Here is a 26838-nt window from a genome sequence, read left to right on the forward strand (position 1 = left end):
CTGACGAATTTGAGACACAGACTTTAACTTTTTTAAGAGAGAGAGAGAGTGTGTGAGTGTGTATGTGGGTGTACTAGAGCGTGCAGTCAATGCGGCGGGTAAAATGCCGCCGGGAAGTGGTCGGGCGGAAGCGCATTGTTTGTTTCATGCCGTTCACCATCAAACCCTCTCTCCCCCCCCCGCCACCTTCTCCGCCTTCTTCCTTCACCACACGCCCCCCCCCCCTTACCGTCACTTTCACGTGGAGGCCAAGTGCGGACTTAAGTTCTGCTCTTCTCCGCAACGAGGCGCGTCCGTCGCGACACGCCGCGTCATTAGCCTACCTGCATGGGCACTGATTTCGTCAGGACCACCCCATGGCCACCACATTCGATTACTGGCCCTGGATCCAGGATCGGAGACGTGTTATCCCCCCCCCACCCCGTGCTAAATTTTAATATAGCATGGTTATTTCTTACCTACACTCTTTCTAGAATGTTATTTAACCTGAAAACACAGGGTATAATTATGGTTGCTATTTTTAAAGTCCAAACTAAGCTTTACTTATAAAATATTCAATATGTTTTTTTCTAGTTTTTTAAAAAATTATAATATTTAAACATTTTAAAGTATACAGGACTGGGCCCGGGCCCTGGACACAGGGGTCCACCCAGCCCCACCCTTGTGGGGGGCCACGGACAACCCACTCATTTGCGTCCGTCCCGCAAACTACACATACAAAAATCAGGCTGAGTCTGAATTCGTCAAACGTCGGCTGCAGGGTCATCACGACGAAATAAGTTGAAAACATAACCTATAAATACACGACTTTAAGGTCGAAAGCGCTTCCCAAGGCTGATGCACGACTTTGAAGTTGGAGCTGAATAACATTTGTATGTTCCAATAATTGAGAAAGTGTTTAAAATGGAACTCTAAGCGTTTGGATTATGTATGAATGAACGAGTTTATAAAAAATACCACGGATTTTGTCAATGGTCCACGTGACAAAAATTGTGGAAAATAAAGGCGTCTTTCAACACCTAATTATTTCAATAAAATAATTTAACGACAGCAAAATGTTTTGCTATGGTTGTATATCTTTGTTTTGAATAATATAATAATGTTTGATCTTAAATAAAATAATATTTTATCTTAAATAAAGTTTTATCTTAAATAATATCTGTATGATTTTCAGTTTAAAATCTTCTTCAGCTCCACCGTGCTGTATGGATAATGTGTGTTTTCCTGATAAACCTGCAGCCTAACTCCGTCGGTCGAATTCAGACTCATTTTTTTATTTTATGATAACGACAAGTAATAGATGTTTAGGCATAAAAATAAGTTTAAGTCAAAATTATCAAAATGTAATATAATTTACTATAATTTATATTAATACTATATTACTGCTTATACTGAAAGTTATTCCCTCTCATGTATTGAGAAATGTTGTTTCAAAACACACTGCACACAAAGCACACAAAACAGATTACAGTGTAACGTTAAAAATTAAATGTAAATCTAGAAAAAACATTTATTTGACTTACTTTTACTTGTTTGCCTTCACAGTCTAGAATAATTATTGCCTTTTGCGCATTAAGTTGTCTGTCATTGGCTTACGATTTGTGATCAGAAATTTCAAAATCAGATGTTGTTAACATCGAGTTGTGCGCTTGTTTACAAATAATACTTCAACAATTTGTTAAATAATTTAATGCAAAGTAGTTATTCAACCATTGTCCAATTTACGGAACCATCGGATTTTACACGGAGTTTTTCCTTCGGAAAATCAAGCAAAACCTTAATCAGGATGGACGGAAAGACGAGTCAAACGTTTTATCGTTGCTCCATCTCACTCGGTCCCTGACGAGATAATTCTACCTTTCCAGGCCGAAAAAAACGAGTGCTTCACTTGATGCGGAAAAGTTTTAATGAGCTATAACTAATTAAGTTGGGAGTCGGGTTATTTTCTTCCTCTTTCGTGGCCTACAGAACTAGTAATTTTGTAAATTACATAACTACGAACGTATTTCCACAACGAAATTAATCCCCCTTCAGCTTTAATCAGAAATATTATTATTTTATAAGAAGATGTAATTGTTAATAGTTTACTGAATCCGCCGTATTTCCACATGCTCGGCCATGGGCGCATGATAGCTGCACCAGGAACTACAATGTTCTTATGATTCTCAGCGTGGGAAGTCAATGCAAGATTGCAACCCCGTCACTTTTTTCGAATCATTTGGATACGACGGCGGGGAACTAAGTGTGCTGATTTTAAGATTAAAGGTGGCTCACGGACCAGTAATAATTAAGTAGCCGTCACCTGAGAATGACGCTTCATTTTTGTGTCCAGGATTGGAACAGTTAGATCTTGCGTTTTTTTTTTTTGCCTACGGGGGAGAAACTCCAATTGCCGAGACTAAGACCTAGTTTTTTGGAAGTGGTTTTGCACCCACCCGCTGGATAGTAGCTTTCATAATATATTACTAACAGACCTACATTGATTGCGAAAATTAATGCACAAGCTATTATCATGCAAACAAACAGGTGAAAATAAATTCACTGTATTCTTGTTGCCACATATTTTGTGGTGTGAAATACCAGAAATTTTGCATCTACTGCTCATTAATATATAAAATATGCTTGTTTATTAATTACAGAACATCATTAAGTGCTTTTTGCAGTTAAAATCACTTTTACCAGGTAATTAGTCGTCTGGAGGATAAATTAACATTACAGACCTAAAACTTTGGATCCACATTTGTTTTTTTTCCTGATAGTTATGGGCCCACCCAACAGATAGTGTCAGATGTCACGTAACACATGGTTTCAATTTCCACTGTAAGAGTTGCACATCTATATCTCACTACTTTTTCTATGTTTTTGACACAATGCCATGCTCTTCTGTAGTTTAAAAAGCCACTGTTGTAAAATTTAGTTATAAGTTATTAAGGAACCATGGTCGTGAAATTTTGGTACATGCTACCACAGATTCAATACCACCACATTCTCAAGAATTATTAAGGAAGGCAATTTTACTCTTGCGCTATCCCTCAGGAGAAGTTGGTAAATACTTCAAACGTTGTTCTCGGCAACAAGTTTGCACTCCATTGCAGCGTTGCGAAGTAGAGAAATTTTTCCTTGAAGCGGTTATTCGAGAAAAAAAAATGTTGATGAAGTGTTAACATAAAAGTCTGAATATTTAATGATTTTAAAGTATGATTATGTTTACCTGAGTAAGAAGCAAATATATATTTTTCCGTTTAAAGTTGAGATATTTCGTTTATTTTTCATAGATAAATAAAGTTTCACTGAGTGTTTTCAAATTAAACATGGGCTGAGAACATGAAGGATTTTTAATTCTATCCTGACACCAGATGAATCCGAAAATTTCCGGGTGCCTACTAATAAAGTAAAAATAAATATAAAATATATTTCTTAATGCGAAGAGATAAGTATATAAAGAACTACCTTCAAAAGATTGTATGCCTTAAGAATGTTGTTTCATTTAATATCAATTTAAATTTTTCTTTCGTTTGTGTAGAGACCACACATTAAAGAATTTCGAAACACCATAACGTAGTGTCTACCGACATCATTAATCCCCAAAAATGAATTCAATAACAACCGCCATTGACTTCACTGGGGAAACTACTTAAAGAACCCAGTTAGTATTAACTTCAAGCATTTTACTAAATTATTTACTAAGTTTTAAAGACAGCCCAAGTTTAAAAACTAAGCCAAATAAAATTGTTATGGCCTGGAAACTGTCGGTTTCTACCTCTTCTAATTAAAATTCATTTGTATTGTTAATGGTACGTTATTTAAAAACTAACTTGTAAATATAGGGATGAAAAGAATGAAATCAGGACATTTCAGGAGACGGCATGCTGGCTGGGACTTGGTTGAAGTCACTTCTTATCCTCGCCATGTTGTACCGCCCAAATTCATTGCGGAAATAGGTGCTTGTTAAATTCAGATGTTGGTTAGGAAGTATGAATTAGAATCTCTGTGGTTAAAAAGAGTAATTTTCATTTTTTTTTAAAGTCATTTAAAACTGTTTCCACAATGCAATGCAAATAGACGTTACAATTGACCGAAGAAACAAAAGGGGTCACACACTTTCCGTGTAACCATGCAGCTGGTTAAAAGGAATGTTGGATTGCAGGAAGGGTGTTGTTTTGGGAGACCTGGCAACACTGCAGTCTGGAGCCGGGGAAAGTCACGAGGCACACGGCGACGCGACGGGTTCAGATGGTTTCCTGTTCTTCGCCTCGAAGCTGGACCGGTCTGGGTGATGCACTCAAATCACGCGCGCGGCGATTTCGCGCGAGAGGAAAGAAACACGGGCCTCCCATTTCCTCCCCCCCCCCCCCGGGATGTGACGTCACCGTGCGGCGCATGCTCGCTCGTTTCCCGCGCGCAGTCTAGGCCCGGGTCACATGCGCCATTGTTGGGCTATCTCGTTCCTCTTTGCCGTTGCCGTTATTCGAGAACGTCTTCCTCTATGTTTATCACGATCAGTGGCGTAGCCAGGATTTGTGTATGGGGGGTGTTAAGAAGCATGTCCCCCCCGTATTAAATCGGGGGGTCCTGGGGTCCTCCCCCGGGAAAATTTGGATTTTAAGGTGTAAAATAGTGCTATTTTAGCAGTTTTCGGTTCTTAAATTTAAATATTGCAATGGAAATTTTTTTATTAATTTTAATATGAAATTTGTTTGAGTGATGAATAAGAAAATAATTAAAGATTTGGTGCTAGGGGGGGGGGGGGTTGAACCCCTAACCCCCCCCCCCCCTGGCTACGCCCCTGATCATGATAGCGTATATTTGCGTTTTGTTTCGTCTCGAATTTTTCTCAACAAGTGTTCACTGAGCACTGTCTAATGGGCTGCAAATAAAACCGCGCGCACATCACTAGCGTGACCTTTCATAAACCGAAAATAACTTTTGGCAGAGACAACGAGGCGAAATCCGCTACCCAAATACCATTGCAAGAAATATATATCGCGATGAATTCACAGGAATATCCTTCCACCCCCTCTACCCCCGAAAACCTTAACCCCCCCCCCCCCCTCCGCCCATAGATGACATGGAAATGATATCACCAACTCGGCGTGCACTTGTCGGGTTCACCTGAAAACTTTAAATGTAAGACGTTGAAAGCTGTAGAAATAAATAAGAATATAAGCAAATAATTTTTTGAAGTATTTTTTCACAGACGATAGAACACAGAAATCAGCTTTGGACACCCAACATTCGTTATTTCATGTAAATATTACACTATATTCAGTCACTGACTTAAAACAGTCAGTTATTTCCTCGAAGAGGAGCTACATACTGTTGACTGCTAATCAATACCAACATAAAACAGCGAAAAAAATATATTAGATGCATATTTATTCATACTTTCCATGCCAATAAATTTGAAAAAAAAAGACAGGATGTATTTAAATTTCTATGCAAAGCGTTCTGATGCACCCATCTCTGTATAAAACTATATCGCTATGAAAATATTCTTATTCCGTAAGATCATGACCATGTATTGGTAGGCAGAAATCTACTATTTTAGATTTTTTGCGTTAGTTTTAAAATATATATTCTTAATAATAATGTAAACGAAACTGAATCTTTAAACATACGTATTGTGTATATATACACACACAAACATATAAATTTGTTAATACTTACCACTTCCTTCTTGAGTACGGCTAAAAAAAACATACGAACAGGTTTTAAAAAATTGAAATGGCAGTGTGACTGATTCCGTATGCTCCAATCACTTTAGAACATACTGACCTGAACAAATAACTTGAAAGTTGCAACTTTTAACGAGCGCTGCCTGTACCCGCAGCCGCACCTAGCCTATACAAACAAGGCCCACATTAGAAAGTTGCCACGCCCAAGATCGTTTGATCGTGTCTGGACTACATCCATATCATTAACGTCGTGCTATTCAAATTTTATGTGGAGGTATCTGGTCACTTTCTGCACTCAAGCTATCTGTACAACCAGAGGTGCGGTAGTTTAGACGAAAGAATTGCCAACCTTCAAAAGTAACCAATAAACTGTAAGATATTTTTTATACAATAATATTAACCTTATATTTTTTAGCTGAAAAATGCTTTAGAATTTTTGTAAACGTTAATATGTATACTTCCAAAGTTATTTAAGTTGTTTATCTAAAACCTGGCTGTGAAACAGGAACCTGTTGAATTATAACAGGCATGTGAAATTAAGAGTAGAGTGCACCTTTAGTTATACGGCACACATCCAACCTAAAGCCCAATTATCCCCACACTTTGGTTAACAAGACCGAAGCAATGGAAGCAATAACCTAATCAGTTATGTCTCAACTCTGGTAAATCATTTGGTAGCTGTAGAACGTAAACACGTTTTTTTTATATAGCCCCAAGGGAAAACAAAATCACATATCATTATGTCAGGTGAACGTGGAGGCCACATGTGGGATCACAATTAATACTTTAAACGAAACGCACGTGGCACTGAAATTTCAGAATTAACTCTTAGCAAATTGCAGAACACAAATCGCTTTACGCCCAGGAGTCGCCATTTTGCGTAGGTGGCGCTGCAAGCGAGAAAACGAGGCAGTACTCTTGCTTGCGCTTACCTAAAACTGTTTGAGTTACTCTTTACTTGTGACCTTGAACCAACACTCTGCAACGCTTGCAGTTGATACTATGAAAATTTATAACTGGAACATTCTTTTATGAAAATACTGTACAGCAAATGTGCATCGTGGTGTGTTTATAACTGACTAGTTACGGGCTGTGATTCAGTATTTGAGTAAATATTCACTTGCAAAGTAATAAATTGATTTTTTATGCAGCATGAAGCTGGATGCAGATGGATTAATATGTTTAGCACAGAAAAGACCTGTTTTACATAGTCTCTCTTGGAAGCCATTTTTATTTCCAGAATGTTGGAATAAATAACGTGACAAGAATACGGTGTAAAGCTGTCGCGAGAAGACGGTGTTTATAGTCGTGAGATATCGCGCGGTGTCGCGTCTTGTCTGATGCTGTGTGCGCCCACCCTGAGTGAAGCTGCCGACACTTACGAGGTCAGCGCATCTCATCCCCAGTTTGCAGGATGCAGTGTGACGCACATTCACTCTCTCTTTCCAACTCATGATTTCTGCCACTAGCGCTGTCCTTGACTCGGGTTGGGCTGTTGCCAGTTATGTGCCGTAGAGCACAACAGTTCTAGACACAACTTTGTAATGTTTCGGAAAACAAATAAAGATTAAGAGTAAATAGAAAAAGCAAATGATGCCCTGAATTACTTAATATAGTTAAATTTTACATGTAAAAATATACTTGGGACGCAGGACGTCTCATATTTATAAGGAAATAGCACCTGAAGCTACTACCTTGGTTTCAAACGCCTTTGTGAACATTTTTTTTTTACAATTTTATATTGAAATATTGTCTCTGTACGAACCTAGCGTATGATTTAATGGAATGCCTGAAAACTATAATGACAAATTATGTCTCTTGTGAAATAATTGGCGTTTAGAATTGATTTAGTATTTTCAGAACGACTAGTTATACTGCCAATAGACATTACTTTATAGTCTTGAAAAGATTGAATGATATGAGAACCTAAACTACAACTTTATATAATTTTTTATGGCTTAAAAAATAAAATATTTAGTGTAGATAGGTCATATGAAATTTAGTGTAACGCAACTGATCTATGTCGCCGAGTAGCAAAACTCTTAAAACAGCGCTTGCCTTTTATTCTGTACTGCAAACTAAGAGTGAGGCGCTCTATAGTTATCGGTAATACTTCATTCTGTAACGATATGATGCAGAACAGTTCTTGTCTCATGCGTAAAATACAATAATCGTCTTAAGATGTGACATCAGAACTGTCGTTCCCACCTAAAATGTTCCCAAACTATTGGGGATCATGTTACAAATTTAAATAAATTAATACATTAATAAGATGCTGTAAAAAAAACATATGCAATTGCTTGCAAACGACAATTCAATTGTTGGATAAACATACAGAAAAAATTCTTCTGCGCAGCTTATGCATGCCATTTTTACACACATTTGCTCTATGGGTTTCCATTTGTACACACATTTGCTCTATGGGTTTCATTTATGGAGTCGTATAACAAGTAATGTGGTAGAGCAACATCTACAGAAACTAATAACTCGTGACATATTCGCTTGAATGGTCATAATCAAGGGTACACGCAGAAAGAATAGAACCGGAATCCTCCCTGTTCCCGGAAAATGTAAACATAACCATCGGATACATTTATTTCATATTATGCTCGAATTTCATAAAACTGTTAGAAATAACAGTGAATTCATGGACTTTTCAACGAAGAATACGCCTGAAATGAAAGATAAACGAAAAGTTCTCCATATTTTCTTATTCTCCGCCCACCCCTTCCACTGAAAAAAAAAAAATTAACACGTTAAACAACGATGCTATAGAATGATTATCGTATTTTGCAAGCGTATCATAATCGCTTTGTGTTAAAATACCGACCACTAAACAAAAGTGTCATCGTTTACGTGAGCTCATTTGGACATATCTATTTGCGGAGCGTAAGCCAATAACGGGACTGTGCGCAAGAAACGAAAAAGAAGAAGAAAAAATCAGTCTGCAACATCTTTAGTCTATGGGCGTAGCGGGACTCGTGCTGCGCCTTCAACGGTCGGGTGGGGAGTGACGTCACAGTCACGTGGATCTCCGACTCGGAGCCCCGCCTCCGGGTCACGACTGGCCCGGCCAATGGGCGAGATAGTTGAAACAACTGGGTGATGGTTGAACCAATAAAAGGTGGGGGGAAATCGGTGCTATGGTGTAAACTCTCCCTTTCCAAATGGTTACAAAAGGAAGCACGTCTATAGACTTTGTTCAAGACAAGGTATCACTTTTTTTTTTTACTGTGCTTCAGCAAAAATTACAGGCCTTGACAGCTGGATATTGTGAATATTGTTGCATAATAAACCAAACAAAAAGATTAATCTAATACCAGACTGGTTAAATGTTTTTTTTTTTAATTTATAAATATATTCCGCGGTCAAAATCTAAATGTCCACTGAAGCACCTATGCAAAAAGCGATGAGGTCGAAGTGCAGACCCGTTGCTACAGGGTAAAGTTTACCGGTCGCAGTTGTGTAATAGTTATATAACAACACGCGTGTGTATTTTGTATCAAAATTTCAAATTTCTCTGTGAAGAGCTTTCGGGAGATTTTAAACGAATATATATATAAATATAGTGAGAGATAAATATGGATAGAGAAGTATATATATATAGGTATAGAGGTATACATTATGAGATAGAGAGATAGAGAATTATTAGTTAAGTTTTGCACAGTGGTAGTGTCGACCATACCAAAAGTAAACCTTCTCATACCTTGTGCGTCACAGAGAAAACGTGCATTTAGGTTTTAAATGACGGCGTCTCAGAGCTCCATTAAAATACATCTCATTAGTCTGTTGCTTGGAGTACATCCACCAAAGTAATATAGAACTTGGGGATGCATCGAAAATCATTTGCTACAAAAAAGTGATCATAATAAATAACTCTTCCTTGCGGGAATATAATTAAAACGCAATCCGCTGTGTAAACTAAACACGTGTACAATACTACCTAAACAAGTACAGTAAACTGTCGAATTGTCGAATGTTTTTTGGCCAATGAGGTCGCGTGTAACAAACGTCACACCGCGTTAGCTTGCTGCAATACGACACACACTTCGACGATATTACTAATTACGTTAGACTCTTTACAATCATACCGCCTTGAATAAGTGGGTTTTTCACCTTTGGCACTTCATTTTTTTATGCAAACCATTATTATTTTATTTCCGTGACCGAAATGAAACAACATATCACACAAATTTAATCAATTTAAATTTCATCTTTGATATCGAAACATGGTTGTGTGAAATAACGTTTTTTTACTTATAACTTAAGCGTCTACAACAGTAGGTTCATAAATAACAAACACTTTAATGGAACGCTGTAAGAAGTCGTCCTACATCTAGGAAATCAACGGCAAGTTTTCTGCGCGACGTACGAGTTCTACTGCGTGGTAGATTCAACCTTTGTGCGAAAAAAAAAAAAATCAGTTATGGGAAAATTCTTGTTATTTTCCTGCCGCCTGATTATGAACACTCGCGGAGACTTGCGGTGTTCTCGGTGCTCTGGCGAAACACGTACCGCATCTGGTGATCACGAATCAACATGCGGCATGTGTTTCCTTATGTTCCGGGAGACTTGCGAGTCACGAAATAAATCAGTGACGTCGAAGGGCCATTAACTACTGAATAATTAACGTGTGGGTTAAATAAACTATCGTGTCAGTAAAATATAAATATTTGTTTCACTTATAAATAAAATATAGTTTTTTTAGATTTATTTTTTTAATTTGGACAAATAAACTATCCGCGATATGTTTGATAACTATTTAATTTAAAGATGGAGTCAATTTTGAAATCTGTATATTACCAAAGCAAATATAAAGACATAGAAAAAAATTCTACCGTAACACTTCCTAACCTCAAATATTATTTACGTTAAACTTCATTGTAAATAGGTTTGGCTCCTTAACAGTCCCAGCCATGATAAAAATAAAAATCTTGCCACTAAAATGTCACATTATTTAATATTTATTATAATTAAATTACATCGCTAACCTCTTATTCGTTTCACACCACCAACTGATACACACGTGGCATATAACGTAGCACCTGTGCGATAATTACCTTTCTGAAAATGTGTGTTAACACTCATAGGTTACTTTGTATACAGTCAGAACGTCACCAGTTGCCGGGGTTCAACGGGAAATGTTTGTGTTTGTAATCACGCAGCTTCTTCCTGCGGTAGTCCACACGACCTTCTAGTCTTGCATCGCGAAACGTGTGTGTTCACAATCAGCCCGCTGGGCTACAAAAAGCTACGAAGGTTCCAGGGGAATTTTGGTGGGGGGTCGAAGCGACGGAATGTGAAAGCTGAGGATCGGAGGAATACCACGACGCCGTCGTCGCCGTAGCGGGAGAAAGGGTGATGCGTGCGGGGAGGAGAAGAGGGGTTGAGTCCTGGTTCGTTACGTCACGTGACTGGCCAGAGCGGTCACTTCCCGGGACCCGAAGGGACGCGGGAATGAACGAGAGGAAGAGAAGAGCCCCCCTTGGGGCATCGCGCTAACGTGTGGGAAAACGGCCGGCGGCGCCCCGGTTCGTGGCTGGCCGATGAGGCAACGCGGCTCTCTCTCCCACGGGCCCCAGACGGACAGCGGACTGATGATGGATGGGTGCGCGTCGAACCCCGCCAGCCGTGGAGAAACACACTGTTCTCCGACCCCAAGTCGAGACGCCAGAACAAACGTTTTTGGACGTGAAGAAAAACGTCTGTTTCGCTCGTTACAGTGAACCTTCCTGTGTGACAAAATACCGTCAGATCTGAATCGCAAATTAACTAATAATGCGTCAAAAATGGTTGAGCCCAAAAAGGATAGATCCAGTCTGTACGTGTTTTTGTTTTGCCTGTGACGTCATCGTACCAGTGTAGGCGCGTGCGCGTGATTGTAACGAATTAGCTTTGTGTGAAGTCATAAATTGGCGTAGCGTGGAAACGCGTTCAGCTGGGAATTTGATTCGGGTGTCATTGCGAAGAGCATGCGTAGCACTACTAGGACCCAAAGTGAGACAAATACGAATATTTGCCGGAATATTGGTAAAAATCGGTATTAAAGTGTGAATTACAAAATATTTGAAGATGCCATCTAATATGACTCGTAAATATGCTTGGAATTACAGAAAACACAAGTCAGAGGAAAGTTCGAGTCGAAAGGAATCCAAAAAATCCCAAAACTTCCGGTGCCAGGCAAATGCAAGAGCTACGGCAGCGTCGAAAAGGAAATGAAAAACCGGCGCAAAGCAATTACGTAACTTGCCCATCGGGCACACAACGGCCAGCGACAGTACAGACGTCTACGCGCTATGTGCAGGCGTCGTTGAAAGTCAATACAGAAAAAGAAAAAGTGATAAAATACGAATCACTCGTTATGATTTCATCCCGACGTTTTCTCACGAAAAAAATCTACGGCGCGGTTCCGAACTGCGCTTTTCTTTGAGGTTTTTAAAAGTGAAACTTCTGTACAGTCTCGAAGGTATGTCGAAGCGTTGACGTCATCAGAGCGTAACAAAAACATTATCTCAAAGAAAACAAAAGTACCGATCGGGAAGATAGTGGTGGATCTGTGTTGTTATTTGGCGCCATGTTTGTTCCAACTGAACTTCTACGACGACACCAAGCAACTGGGGTTGGCGAGGCTTTGTCTGCGGATGCGTCAGTTGCACATTAAAAAAATTACTCTACTAGAAACAGAATTTTCAGATTTTATGTAAATTTGAAAACACACACATAACTAACAAATATCCTATAATTGTACTACTACTTGTATTAACACTGAAGCCCCTTGAAACGCGAATTTAGTGAAGTGTGATTGTTCGGCTGGCGAGGGAGGCTTCGTGAACGAAGAGAGGAAAACCCAAAGCGGCGTTAACGACGCGGAATGCAAGTGAGTAGCGGGAAATAGTGTGTTCGGGAACACTGGAGTGCGGATAAGGCCCAACAAGAGAGCGAGCTACTGGCGAGACAGACTCCAGCGATGCGTGTAAATAGTTGAACCATTTGTTAAGTTTTTTTTTTTGACAGACACTGAGCGGAGATTTAGCGTGAAGTATAGCAATGTAGTGGGACGCGACACTTATGTAAATATAAGTTATCAAATAGACATAGATTAAAACAATTTGGTTATTCTTTGAACCCTGTATACTCGTTAAAATAGTAAGACATGGAACAATATTTAATTTTCAGGTCTTTTTATGTAAGCAGAACATTGTAAAGTGTAATTCAAACGTGTGTAGACACAGGGAGAAATATTTAAAGATTTTTTTTTTTGGGGGGGGGGGGGGGGGGGCGAAGCGGGTAGCTTACGCTTTATGTTTGTTTTGAAATTCGCGACGTGCGAAGCCCCTGCGCCGCCAGACGGCTAGCCCCGGAGACAACACGCCCACACGCACCACTGACGTCACCATGGAGACCGCCAAAATCGTCAGCCGCGAGTTCGTCGGGTTCCGCGGTGTTTCAGAGTTCCCGGTAGCGAGCATTATAACACATTTCCCGTAGCGAAACTCGAGCTGGCAAAACAACGTAAACACTCTTTCTCTCCCCCTCCTACCACCACTCCCCCATTCCCCCCAAGCTCATACGCAACCAAGCGTCCGCCGTCCGCTTCAGGAAAAATAAACGTAAATGTGGAGGGAGGTGCGCCGACGGATGAAATTTTCCGCTTCGCGTCCCCTTTTACACACGAGTGAAAAAAAAAAAAGTCTCCGAGTCACGGCGTCGGCATTTTCACGGGTGCCGTTCCATTGTTTATTCCACCTGTCACGTCTGTCTTCGCATCGCAAAATCCTTCCGGGTCTGAAGGAGAAGGCTGGCGACCGTGTTACGTTTGGTGTCACTCTTGACCGGTAGTGTACCTGAACATGAAAAAAAAAAGGGTTGTTTGTAAAGTCGGTTTACGGACGATAATTTTACGTTATAACGTCCTAAGAAAACATTGATGAAAAATTGCAGAATTTTTAATTTCCAAATATTATTTACAGTTTTTGCAAATTTAATTTAAATAATTTGTTTAAATATAATAACGAACAATTAGTTAAAAAGCCCGCCTTAACCTGCTTGATATTATAGAAGAATTTCTCACACGGTAGTTGGCCGGTTCTTGCATTCTCGGCTCAGGCGGAACGTGACAATTTTTCGTGCGTGCAGCCGGAGTTCATCGATTTATAAGACGTTATCACGTCAAAAAAAAAATGTGACGCCACCACGCGTGTTAGAAAATAAACTTACCAATTAAATAATTCACTTGAAAGATAGAACTGAACAATGAAGCTCACGATAAAATACTAAGATACCGCCATGTCTCATAGTCATAACGTGTAGCTGGTAGAGGAGTTTCGAGCGTATCGCAAAGGAGTTTCATAAACACATCATATGTTGTGTTTGGTATGTAATAATGAATATGTCTCAGCACTTAACAATTTTTTTTTTAATTTTGTGCATCTCTATTTTAAGATATTACTTTTATATTTACTTTGCAAAAAAAAAAACTGTGCAAGTTTTATATAAGTATACTAATTTAATATTATTGCATTTTTAAACAGAAAAACTTTGTATAAATTTCCAGCGTAACGAAAACTGCAGAACTATAGCGTCGCTTCACAAACGTTTGCCCGAGCGTGAGGAGTGGGGTGCTCAATATTTCCCCTCCCTCTCTTCGCTTTAGATGGCTCCACATTTTAGCTCAGCGTTTTTTGTTATGCTCTGATAAACTATTCCCTCCTTACACCACTGCATGTAAAGAAGATGTACTTTGAAAACACATATGAATGATTTACTTTTGCCTGATCGAATCTCTTCTTGACTGGTCTTTAGATGGTTTGACACAAACAGCATTATTCTCAGTCACTGCAAAAAAAAAAAAAAAATCTTATCTGTCGCATATTCATACGCTGCCTAAATACAGTGTAATATAACACTATTACAGAGTACTAACACTGTGCATGTTAGGTTTTTTTTTACGTTTTTAATCACCATCGCCTGGCGACAAAACGCCTAAAGTGCCTTGTTGGCAGTCGCAGAAATTTGTTTACAAACAGTGCTTTGATTTTAACCGTAATATAATGACATTTGAGAGAAAATTCCGCTGATATATTTGCTTTAAATTTTTATTTTATTGACATATTTATTCGTTAAATTCAGTTTTGTTTTGAGGACGGTGCTTCGTGATTGGCTGAGGTTTGCCGGCGCCTTTAACGAAGCGGCTGGCGACAGATACGCCGAGGTCGAGGGTGAAATTTTCGTTATCGTCGCCGACGCCATTTTTACCGACCTGTCGAACTTTAACACGCTGACTTCTTACATGCCGCACCTCTCTTCATCGGAAACAATTTTATGTTCTTTTACAAAATATCCATTTGGAAACCAGTTGCCAAGAAATATTTTATAATACTACTAGCTGCCCGACCCGGCTTCGCACGGTTGTATTAATTGGGGGGGGGGGGGGGGTAAATGAGACCAAATCTCTTATTTACAGTTATAATAAATGAAATAAAATGAAAATTAATTAATTTTGACAAAAAATTAATACAATGCTTTGTAATGTACCGAAGAAAAAAAGAATAGCACCGATGGTTTCCCGACTCTCGAGCACGCAACGTTGTCATGGAAACGAAGTACCCACTGTTTCCCAGGCTTAAACACCAGTCAACATTGATAATCACTTTATTATTATTTATAAATTATTAAGACCATTAATCGAAATAAAAAGTATCCTATCTCTCAAGTTGGAAAAAATTACACATAAATGCCAATTTTCATCGAAATCGGTTGACTTGGTGAAAAGTTCACTGGAAACAAACATCAGGACACTGGATTTATATATATTAAGATAAGAAATATAGTGTAATTTGTAAACAAAAAAAGCCTATGGTTATTTTTGCATATACGAAAAACGTTTTTTCGAGTATTTCTTACGTAAATTGGCTCATAATGTTATATTTTAATTGATGTTTCATTCAGGCATTTTTTTCTCAACCACGGGAAATATAATCGAATATTCAACAATGTGACCTCATTTTGTTGTATCATGCTTATTAACGAGCGCAGTTAATACTGGAAAGCTATTCAGGGAACTGGGACAGCAGCATCTCATGCAAACGTGTCTGTAATGTGACGTGTGTGATTTAAGAGAAGCCTAAGATGTGCATCAAGTTCTGTCCCTGCCCGAACACGCCCGAATATTCACCTTCGGCCAACCTCAGGATTTGTTTTATTTTTGCGCAGGTAAAATTAATTCAAATATTAAAATTGGTCGGTTAGGTTAGCTAAATCAAAACACTTTAAAACACCATGGACGGTTAGTTAGGCTGGTATAGCTACGTTAAAAAAAAAAGATATATATATATATATATATATATATATATATATATATAAATAAACCCGAGGTCGGCCGAAGGTGAATATTCGGGCGTGTTCGGGCAGGGACAGAACTTGATGTACATCTTTAGGCTTCCCGTGATTTAACGCTGGCGCGGCGGGGTGAATGACTCTTTGTTTTTTTCCCCCTTGCAGGTGGCGCCTCGCGGCGGCCGCGGCGTTGACGGTGCAGACGGTGCTGCTATGCGCGGGCGGCGGCGCCTGTCTGCAGCTGGCCCCGCCCGTGGCCTCGCCCGACATAGAGTGCGCCTTGCTCTTGGACCGCCCCGGCACGACCAGCGCCTTCGACTACAACCTGAACCTGCTGCGCGGCATGTTGTGAGTGCCGCCGCCTCTCTCTCTCTCTCTCTCTCTCTCTCTCTCTATCTCTCTCTCTATCCCCCTCTCCAGCACCCACGTGACACAGTCCGCGCGGACACCGTAGTTACTGCGTACTAGCCAGCGTTGCGACGCCTCAATCTATTTTTTTTTTTGTAATTCTTTCGAGGTGGGCACACACACACACACACTCCAACATTTATCTCTATCTCTATATGTATTTATATATGTATACACATGTATACGTATATATGTCACTCTATAGCAATGAAAATATTAAAATCAAATAATTTTTTTTATCTATCTATAATTTTATCCAGGTGTATAAAAACACGCGCGTATTTGAATGAAACGTTGTGTCAGAATTCCAAAGCAATCGGCGAAGGAACGTTTTTTCCGGAGATTATTAAGATTTTGAACGAACGATATATATATATATAAATTATAATTACGCTTATCGCTGACTCAATGACTGACTGTGTAACGCTGTGTCGTGCCATCGCGTATGGTAATTCTTCTACATACTCCGTGTGCGTGTGTTGAGAGGTGCATTTGAATTTTTCACCAAAAGATGGTGCTAAAAGTTAAAGTAAATATGTTTTAAATTTTTGAATTTTCAATCTTTCCTTTATTTTTCGAATTAGATTAATTTAATTCACAAAGTAAGTTAATATTCAATTTATCGCTAAAAATTAATCTAAATATCCAAATTTATCTTTTGGACTTAAAAATAATTCATTAGCATCAAATAAAAGAGAGATTTTTTTTTGCTATATTAATATACAAATAATAAATAAAATTACGTAAGGAAAACGTCAGGTAAAATATTAAATTCATTTTTTTTATAATTTCATATAAACATATATAATTTTAATTTGCACAATTTTAAAATAAATTTAATTTTTAATAGATATTATATGTATATCAAATTAATGTGTTTGTTATAGTTATAATTTTTCAAGGGGAGCCTTACAAATAATTACTAATAACATAAACAGAAAATACGGGGTAAGGATTAAGTAATTTAAGAACCGGTCACTATCTAAGATTAGCCACCTACCAAGCATACTTATCCTGACTGGCCAGACCCTCTTCTAATCATGAACGGCCGTAGCAACCAATCACGGCTCGGCTATGAATGGTCTCAAATAAATACAGTGCCAGAACCTTGGGCTCACCTTCATTTCCACTGACTTGGCTTTATCCCTTAAAAAAAATAAATAAAATCAAAGCTTCCAAGATTTTCTAATCATCACATATTTAATTTTTTTCCTGTTTTGAAAATTATATATCTACCAGTTCTCTGGTGTGAGCAGCTTCTTCTTTACATACAGGTATTTAAATCTAGATCGTCGGTTGTCGTGGCCAGAGACACAAACTTCTTTTTGGATTCTGGTTTGTGGCCGGTTCCAAGAAGTAGTTAGTAACTTTTTCCACAAAAGCCTACGATACAGAGACATAATTAGGCGTTTTTATCAATACTTAAGATGAATTTAAAAAATAATTTTTTTCAGTGATTTTTATTGTTTTATTGTGTGATTATTTTTTATGTATTTAAAACCTTGTATACAAATTTATATTTATAAATTAGCAATAACTGAAAGCATGGATCCTATGGTATACAGGTTTGAATTAATCATTTAAATTAAACATTTGTTTGAAACCTTTATCTTTTAGAATTCCATTAATACATTTTTTAAATATTATTTTTCCTCATAATTCTCAAGACTCTTATTACGATAAAAAATTCAATGCTAAGGTTTTTTTAAGAAGTAACATAACAAAGTTTGTTTGGAAATGATTAAGGGACTTCTCAGATGATGACTGTGAATTTATTAATAGATATCTTAGTTACAGAGCTGATTTTTTCTAACCATGCAGAGCTGTTTAAATTGAGAATTAAGAGAAAGAACACATTTAGAAAAAAATTTATAAATATTCCGGTCAAATCATTAGAGATGCTTTAGAAATGGTCTGTATAAACTAAATTTATAAATTATACTCGTCACATCCGAAAAAAATGACAAAATTATCCATAAAATGTATTCTTTGTCACATTGGTGGAAGAAAACCAATTTTTAAAATATAATTTGATCTTTTTTTCTAGTGGCTATGGAGGACCACACACTTGTATCACGTATGATGCTGTGAACCATGCCTATATCCAAGCGAGGAAAAGAATTAGTAAGTATAAAGTGTTTCCTGCATTAAATTTAATTTATGAATGTACACATGTCATATTGAAAAATATCTTTAAAATATGAACACACAAATATGAGTATCTTTTATGACTGAAACATTTTTTCCCTTCAATTTGATTGAAATTAAAGTTATCATATCAGCAGACATGTGGAAAAAATTACCAAAATTGCAGGGTAACATTTTCAAAGAATCTTTTCGTTCTCGGTTTGTATTTGTTGGATTGATAAAATGAAGGTGACTTATGAAGGAACTAATTCAAAACATACCATATTCAAAATAAATTTGCTTTAAACCTGGGAAATGTAACCATCACTCCGAGAAAAAATTTCAGCTCCACCTGTGTAGAAAGTATCTCATATCACGTAAAAATATTTATTAAAGTACTTGCATGGCTACAACAGGATAGAATTTCCGTTCCGTCTGTCACGAATGTCACGAATGAATCGGCGAATTATGTCCCAAAGTGTTACCTTTTGTGCAGATGTCGCCCAACCGAACACGCACATGTGGGCCCCTGAAGAAATAGCGACGGTCGGAGAGCTGCTACTGGACATTTCAACCCAACTGGCTAAAATGTAAGTTCAGGAAAGAACTGCTATTTTTTTTTGGTTCTTTTTACGAAATCCGGGAACAATACTACACATTTTGCTTTGAAAGATACAAATTAAAGTCGGTTAATCACATTCAGTCTTTTAATATTTTGGAGTACTTGGGAAATATAGAAGAATTTTTTTGTGGCAATGATCATTCCAAGCAGGTGTTGGGATAGTCATTTCCGAAAGTCATGGACATTGCTCCGTGGATTGTGTTCTTGTATCCCCGAGTGTGATGACTCCGCTGTGGACATTGAGGCAGGTTCAGTTGGAAAAAAAAAACAAGTGTCCAGACTTTGGACTACGTACCATGTTCCGACCTGGCGTGACTGCCCCGCAGCTACGGCCTGAGCTACGAGGAGATCGAGAAGGCGCTGCCCCTGATCGACACGTCCAAGACGCTGATCCGGGAGGTGTGCCCGCCCTTCCTGGCAAACGTGGAGTGCCGGCCGGGCAAGTACCGCCGCTACGACGGCCTCTGCACCAACCTGCAGCACCCCACATGGGGCGCCAAGAACACGCCCTTCACCAGGTCAGAAAACCCCCCGTCCCGGCCCGACCGCAAGGACATTTCTCCCCGACACAACAATTTCCATTTTCGAGAAAAAAAAAATCTCCATTCCATGAAAGTCTTTACATCCCAACAACAATTTTGGTTCTGCGTTGAGGCAAAGTCATTAAGTAATTTGATGTGGCGGGCGTTTCGGCACGCCTTGTTGCAGCCGATTCCAAGGGTTACTCCAGCCAAGGTATAAAAATTAGATACGCTGATTCCTGAACCAACTTTCTCTAGTGTTAATAAATCGAGATTAACGTCACCCAGCTCTCATGCCATGTTATGTTATCTCTAGCGCGGTGTCTATTGTCTCTAGTGTCATACTAGCATTCTACCTCACTGTACCTCATAAAATGACTCCTCGCTTTGTGATGTTGTTTGGAGGCACAAAGAAATAGCGCGCATTGTAGAATTGTGCGTTTACATTAATTTCCTTTTACCTAGTACAGTCAAAAGTCTTTCATTCGGAAATGTATTATTTTGTAGATTTTGTAATCGCGCTCAGATTTTTTTCCCCAGATGGATTACAGCTGTTGTCCTTGGCCGCCATGTCGCATCACTCCGCTGCCAGCATTCTTAGTTATCTCAGAATTTGTCTGCACTGTCTGTTTTCATTTCAGTCCAGTGGGACATGGTGGGACATGTTGGGATATAGTGGGACATGGTAGTACATGGTGGGATATCGTGGGACATCGTTTGACTTGGTAGGACAAGGTGGGACATTGAAGGGGCTTTTCTAATAGGTAACATTATCCTCTTTCAAATTTGGTATTTTCCTTAAAACTATATTGACGTTCGATAATCCGACATGACTGTGAGCTCAAACTTTCAGGAATCAAGTCTTTTCACTGTATCTTTGCTTAGCTTTACATGATGCATGCGAAAAAAATTTGTTCAGTTACTGATGTCTGTCTATTGGGTGACTGCGTGCGTCAAGTTTCGGCTGCTCGCTCGTTGCAGGTTGATCGGGCCGCTGTTCGCCGACGGCATGAACGCCCCGCGCATCAGCGTCACCGGCAACCCCTTGCCGCCGGCCAGGGTCGTGTCGCGCACCGTGCACCCGGACGACGGCTACCACGACCACGCGGGCACCGTCATGGTGGTCGCCTGGGGACAGTTCATGGACCACGACTACACCCTCACCGCCACGCCCCTGGGTGAGCGCGCCGACGTTCTTCTCGACAAAAGCTCTCCTCCATGTTCACCGTCCCACTGTCATACTTAGAGCCACGGAATTTTCGCGCATTCATTTAGTCGCAAGCTAGAATGCAAACCTCCACACTGTCACACTGTGTTCATGATTGGACCGCAGTTATGTGGACACGCCCCTCTACGACCGTGAGCCAACGATGTCCAGCTAGGAGAGAAGTAAGCGAATCAGGTAGTGCCAAATAACAAGGATAAAAATTTTATCGCTAAGAAATCAACCAATGGGAAAGTAAACATGGGTCGAGCACACCTATAACTTTGAATTCTATCCTGAGGCCAGAGGAATCCGCGAAATTTCCGGGACTCTACTCATGATGAATTCAGGGAAATGTTTTACGAGGCGGTTTCAGCCATTTCCGGAATACATCATGATTTTCCCAAAAAAAAAAAATGATTTCATTCTGAGTAAGTTTGGATCAGAACTGACATTGAAGGTTTGGAAGGGGAGAATAACTTCGGCTCTCAGGTTTTTTTTAAAATATTTTATCCACCACTGACTGAACCCAGTTAGTTGTTTCCATCATTTATAACCTTTCTGAGCTCTGGGTTACTATAGAAAAGGGGAGAATTCCAGTATGGTTTGTTGTGTACATTGCTAAGATGATGTTTTTCTATGCTGATGGTTAGTACGATGGGGGTTCTGAAATGCAGTATGACTAGAGTCCCGGAAATTTCGCGGATTCCTCTGACCTCAGGATAGAATTCAAAGTTATACGTGTGCTCGACCCATGTTTACTTTCCCATTGGTTGATTTCTTAGCCATAACATTTTTATCCTTGTTATTTGGCACTACCTGATTCGCTTACTTCTCTCCTAGCTGGACATCGTTGGCTCACGGACGTAGAGGGGCGTGTCCACATAACTGCGGTCCAATCATGAACACAGTGTGACAGTGTGGAGGCTTGCATTCTAGCTTGCGACTAAATGAATGCGCGAAAATTCCGTGGCTCTAATCATGAGTACAAAGATAAATAGACATCAGTTATTACAAAACACATTGTTTCTGCGTTTGAAATTCTTGTAGTCTGTGTACATCTGAATCAAACTTAGAGGCCTACTGCCATACAGGTCCAAACCAGATTTACGCACTTGGAAAATGCAGTATTTCTCGGCGTTTTCTTTCGTTTGTTGACGATGCTCCATCCTAACTTTTATCACCGTCGGTTATGTGTTCCTGTGGGCCCCCAAAAATAATGTCCTTCAATTCTGCAGGGGCTAACTACAGCCTTCAAGGGGGATTGGGCATTGCCAACTTGCAATTTTAAATAATGAGATACTGCTTGCAATAAAGCTTTGATAAGGCATATGACTTATATTTGGCTACTTGTTAAAGTCAACACTCCTGAACTGGTGGAATTATTATGATAGTTGTAGTCACCCGCGTTAAATAATAAAGTTTATTTTTCGCGGTGCTTATAGACTAGAGCCTGTTAGTAAATATGTGGTTGCAACAAGGTAGAGAAGGCCTGGTTGATATGATTTATGCCATGACATGACAAATATTTTTGGGATAAATAGTTCAAAATTAGAATTATAGCAAAAAAATATGGGAAAAAATCATGAGTACAAAGATAAATAGACATCAGTTATTACAAAACACATTGTTTCTGCGTTTGAAACTATCACCTAATCACTCTTAAATGCTCCACCTTCCATCCTTATCTTCATATTCGGTCCTGTTCAGACCCGCACAACCGCAACGAGCCCGAGGAGTGCTGCAACAGGCCGCCGCATCTCAAGAACCCCTACTGCATGGAGATCGATGTCCCAGAGGACGACTACTTCTACAGCCTCTTCAAGCTCCGCTGCCAGGACTTCGTGCGAGGATTTTCTGCTGTCAGGCCCGGATGCAGGCTGGGTAACTACCACGACTTTCCTATTGCCTTATGAATATCTATCGATGTCCGAACTTAATGTTTTTTTTGAGGAAATATGGTTCCAGTGAATCTGCAAAAAGTTAAATTTAATTGTGGAGGCAGAAGCGTCTACGGGGCAGGGCATGTAGAGAATTAACCTTTGTTTGTGTAGTCAGCACTGGAAGTTGTTGTTTTTGTTGTGGCAACGAGTCAAGGAAATGGCGGATATAAATGTGGTTATATTGTGTTACTAGGATGTTTTATTTAACCATTAATAATAAGTTTAACAGGGCAAGCCCGGAAATTGCCCAAGTCCCCGTGCAAGTGCTTTTCATTTTTGTTTTATTTGATTTGTCTAGTGTTCTGTTAATGCCACCTACAATGACGCGATTCTACAGTAAATTGGATCGTAAGCATTATAAAACTAACCCTAGGATAAATTATCAGGGAAAGAATATCCAAATATCTTAAATTAGCAAAACCATTGTCGAAATTTAAGTTACAGGTTGGGTTAATATAACGTTGTTTGAAAGAGTATATATTTTTTTTAATTTTACCAGGGGAAGGCCTCCATAAAAGTAAATAGCCCAGAGCCCCGCAAGACACTACTGCGTGGAGAAACTAAAAATAATAAACATTGACTAAGTTAATAGATAGTGAAGATCTTCCCAAATATTTAGTTTTCTTAGGCTACAAGTTGAATTTGTTTCCTTTTGGCATCAGTCTCATAATGGAAGGCGAAGGTGCTCTGGATTAACTATAATTTTGGAGGTACCATCACATAATGCAATATGATATTGCTAAATACATTCTGCCAGCTAGGTCGTGACACTTTTGAAAGTCACTGGAATACAGTAAAAGGCCACTGTTCTCGACTGAAATAAAAAAAAAATCATCTGATAGCACAATGTGTCATTAGTAATAAATAATATTTTGTTTTGCAGGACTACAGATTTGTTTTCCTTGTGTCTGGCAAAAAGATTCCAAGACGTTAAAAAATATGTTAAGCTATTAAAAAAATAATGAAGCATTAAAAATATTAGTTAATTAATATTGTTTTTAGCTGTCGTGTTCTCTCCAATTACGTTTGAGGTGTATAAAAAAATTATAATTTTGTACGCTTGAAACTTTTCACGGTTATATTGTTTACTTGTACATGTGTAAGAAAACGACTATAGAAACTGTAAACTCTTATTGCAGGTTCAAGAACGCCGTTCAACACGCTGCCAGGAGTAATCGACGGGAATACAGTATACGGAGCCTCTGAAAAATTTGCTAAGTAAGTTTTCACAGTTGTATTTTATTTTTCATTTTATAAGCATGTCATGGGTCATTGTAAGATTTAATTTAGCTAAACGAACCAGTACAAATTAAGTAACGTATGATTATTTTTACTTAATTTTATTGTATAACCTAATACTCTTTGCAAATATAAAAGATTCTTAATAGTTTTTTATTAAAAATAAATCAATATTTAATCTGTTCAGATTTATGTTTATATTATCAAAGTAGCTTAAAAAATTCACATTTATAAAAAAAATATTTTTAAAATTGTATTCTCGAAATTATTTGCATCTCTGGTAATATGTTCATCTGAAACTATAGAGAAAATCAAAATTAAAGATTCGAAAGTACTTACATATTTAGTATATTAAAAGAGAAGAAAATTTTGTTTCTCTTAAAAGTTTATTAAAAATGAATTTTCCTCAAAAAAATGTTAATTACCGTTAAATCTATATCATTGCGCTTCTAATCCCGATTTGGTTTTAATGGTTTTGAAAATACAGCAAGTGTTGTCGTCCTTCATTGACAGGTTCTTGCGCACTGGCTACGGGGGCTTGCTGAGGATGAACCCAGTGTTCGCCGAGTACGGGCTGAAGGACCTGCTTCCTCTGAAACTGGACATCCCTGACGAGGGCTGCACCAGGCCCAACAAGTCCATGTACTGCTTCGACGGAGGTAACTCGTCACACATGCAAGGGACATCGTATTCTGGGCTTTGCACAAGTTGGGACAGCGAGAGTTTGAAAATTAGAACACATTTGAACTTGTGGTATCCAAAAACCTTCATTGCTATTTCTTATCCACACACAAATACAGTGTTACTTTGAGCAAAGAGCCATATCAAGTATTTGGGTGATGCTGTTCGGGTGAGAACGCGGACTGCTCTGTTCGAAGGCGAGATCCGAGTGAACGAGCAGCTGGTGCTGACGTGCATGCACACGCTGATGGCGCGCGAACACAACAGAGTCGCCACGGCTCTGGGGCAGATCAACCCCCACTGGGACGACGAGACGATCTACCAGGTGACTCTCGAACCATCGGCACGTTTCAGAGAGCATAACCCCTCCCTCCCACCCCGTGGATAGGAGGTTCTGACGCCGTGTCCTCCTCTTGACTTCCAGGAAGCCCGCAGGATCACCATAGCAGAGATACAGCACATCACGTACAACGAGTTCCTGCCCATTCTCCTGGGGAAGGAGGTCATGGACAAGTTTGGGCTGCTTCTGCAGAAACAGGTATGGTCATAACTCCTGGCACTTTTTATTGAGTAGGTACTTTTGTCGCGATTTTATGACGAATGTTTTAAAGTTATACTTCTTTAGGCGCGTTATGAAAAAAATTGCCGAGAGGAAATTTTTACGATGACCGCAACCCATGAAACGAAATTTTCACGTGATGAATAATAAAGGCTTTATATAAATACAAATTATATATGTGCTTTAAATTGTTCTATTTTCGTGATTTATACTGGAAAGTGGGTCATAAAATTAAAACAATGTATTTATTGTAAATATTATTGATAGTAATTGTGTTTATAAACTTTTTAAAGTGTATTTTTATAAGTGCGGTTAGGTTATATTTACGCGCATAATGAAATCTGGATAAGAATGAGTTTTTACGTTGCGTGCGCAGCATGCATCAAAAATTGACAAGATGAAAAAAAAGGCTACATGAAAATAAAAATTATGCAGGCTATCTGCTTTTAAATCATATACTTTATTGGTTGGTTTAAATACTAGTCCATATATTAAAAAAAAAAAAAACATTTATTTATTGTGAATTTTGTGTTAGTTAAAGTTTTAGAATGTACTTTCAAGTATATTTATAAAAGTGAGGTTATGTTCCATATGTATAATTGTTTTTGCATTGTAAATTATTACAATATTATTTATTAGACGAAAAAAAAAATAATTTTTTTTCTCGTCCAGGGCTATTGGGATGGTTACGACCCTAACGTGAACCCCAACGTAATCGACGCTTTTGCCGCTGCAGCCTTTCGATTCGGCCATTCCCTGTTGCCGACAGCCGTCGAGCGATGGAGCAAGGCGCACAAGTTCATTGGTAATTACAAAAGTCTCCAGTCCGCAAATTAACAAACTGCGAGAGAAAAGGTTTTTACTTATGAACTTTGTTTAAGTAAAAGTAAATTTGAATTTGAATTTATATATATACACACACAATCGAAATAGCTAGAAATTTTTTTTCCCCATAAATATTATTTATGTGTCTTCTGTGATGACTGGATCAACACATAAATAAAATTTAATTCATGTCCTACCAGGGAGAAGAGTATTTGGCCATGAAGGAGTATAGTAGCACATTTTGATTTTTATTCACTGGACGTATTGTGCTTGGAAGTCAAATTTCTGCAATCTTCTTGCGTGGCCAGGTATCGAATTTATCGTTTATTTATAGAATTTCAATTGATTTAATATCATCTAACGATAAGTTTACTTTAATTGTAGTTTCATAAAAGTTCTCAGTCGTTTATTACATGTTTGTCAGCATCCAAGAGACTGTCGGACTTGATCCGTCAGCCCTACGACCTCTACCGAGCTGGAGTCCTGGACGAGTACTTCATGGGCCTGATGAACCAAGTGGCGCAGGCGATGGACGACTCCATCACACAAGAGGTGAAAAAACATATTAGTACGGAATGTGCAGAAATTTAACTATGCTTAATGCACATTCATACAGTTATATTGTTACTTAATATTTGACTACAGGCAGCTTACCTGTTTCTTTTCATGTAACCATGTTAGTAGATTTTACGAAAACGT

General features: G+C 38.8%; 1 protein-coding gene across 1 annotated transcript in view; it reads left to right on the top strand.

The window, feature by feature from the left end:
* LOC134542854 (peroxidase-like) overlaps positions 1-26838 on the top strand; it is a 68286-nt gene that overhangs the window by 35699 nt on the left and 5749 nt on the right. Inside the window, exons 2-13 of the mRNA XM_063387424.1 lie at positions 16176-16358; positions 18466-18542; positions 19042-19135; positions 19494-19685; positions 20670-20866; positions 22603-22776; positions 23975-24053; positions 24588-24733; positions 24953-25080; positions 25180-25293; positions 25987-26119; positions 26564-26691. Coding sequence (XP_063243494.1) covers positions 16176-16358; positions 18466-18542; positions 19042-19135; positions 19494-19685; positions 20670-20866; positions 22603-22776; positions 23975-24053; positions 24588-24733; positions 24953-25080; positions 25180-25293; positions 25987-26119; positions 26564-26691 — 1645 coding nt within the window. The remainder of the gene's footprint in view (positions 1-16175; positions 16359-18465; positions 18543-19041; positions 19136-19493; positions 19686-20669; positions 20867-22602; positions 22777-23974; positions 24054-24587; positions 24734-24952; positions 25081-25179; positions 25294-25986; positions 26120-26563; positions 26692-26838) is intronic.

The sequence above is a fragment of the Bacillus rossius genome (assembly GCF_032445375.1).
Source record: "Bacillus rossius redtenbacheri isolate Brsri chromosome 9 unlocalized genomic scaffold, Brsri_v3 Brsri_v3_scf9_2, whole genome shotgun sequence".
Classification (NCBI taxonomy): domain Eukaryota; kingdom Metazoa; phylum Arthropoda; class Insecta; order Phasmatodea; family Bacillidae; genus Bacillus; species Bacillus rossius.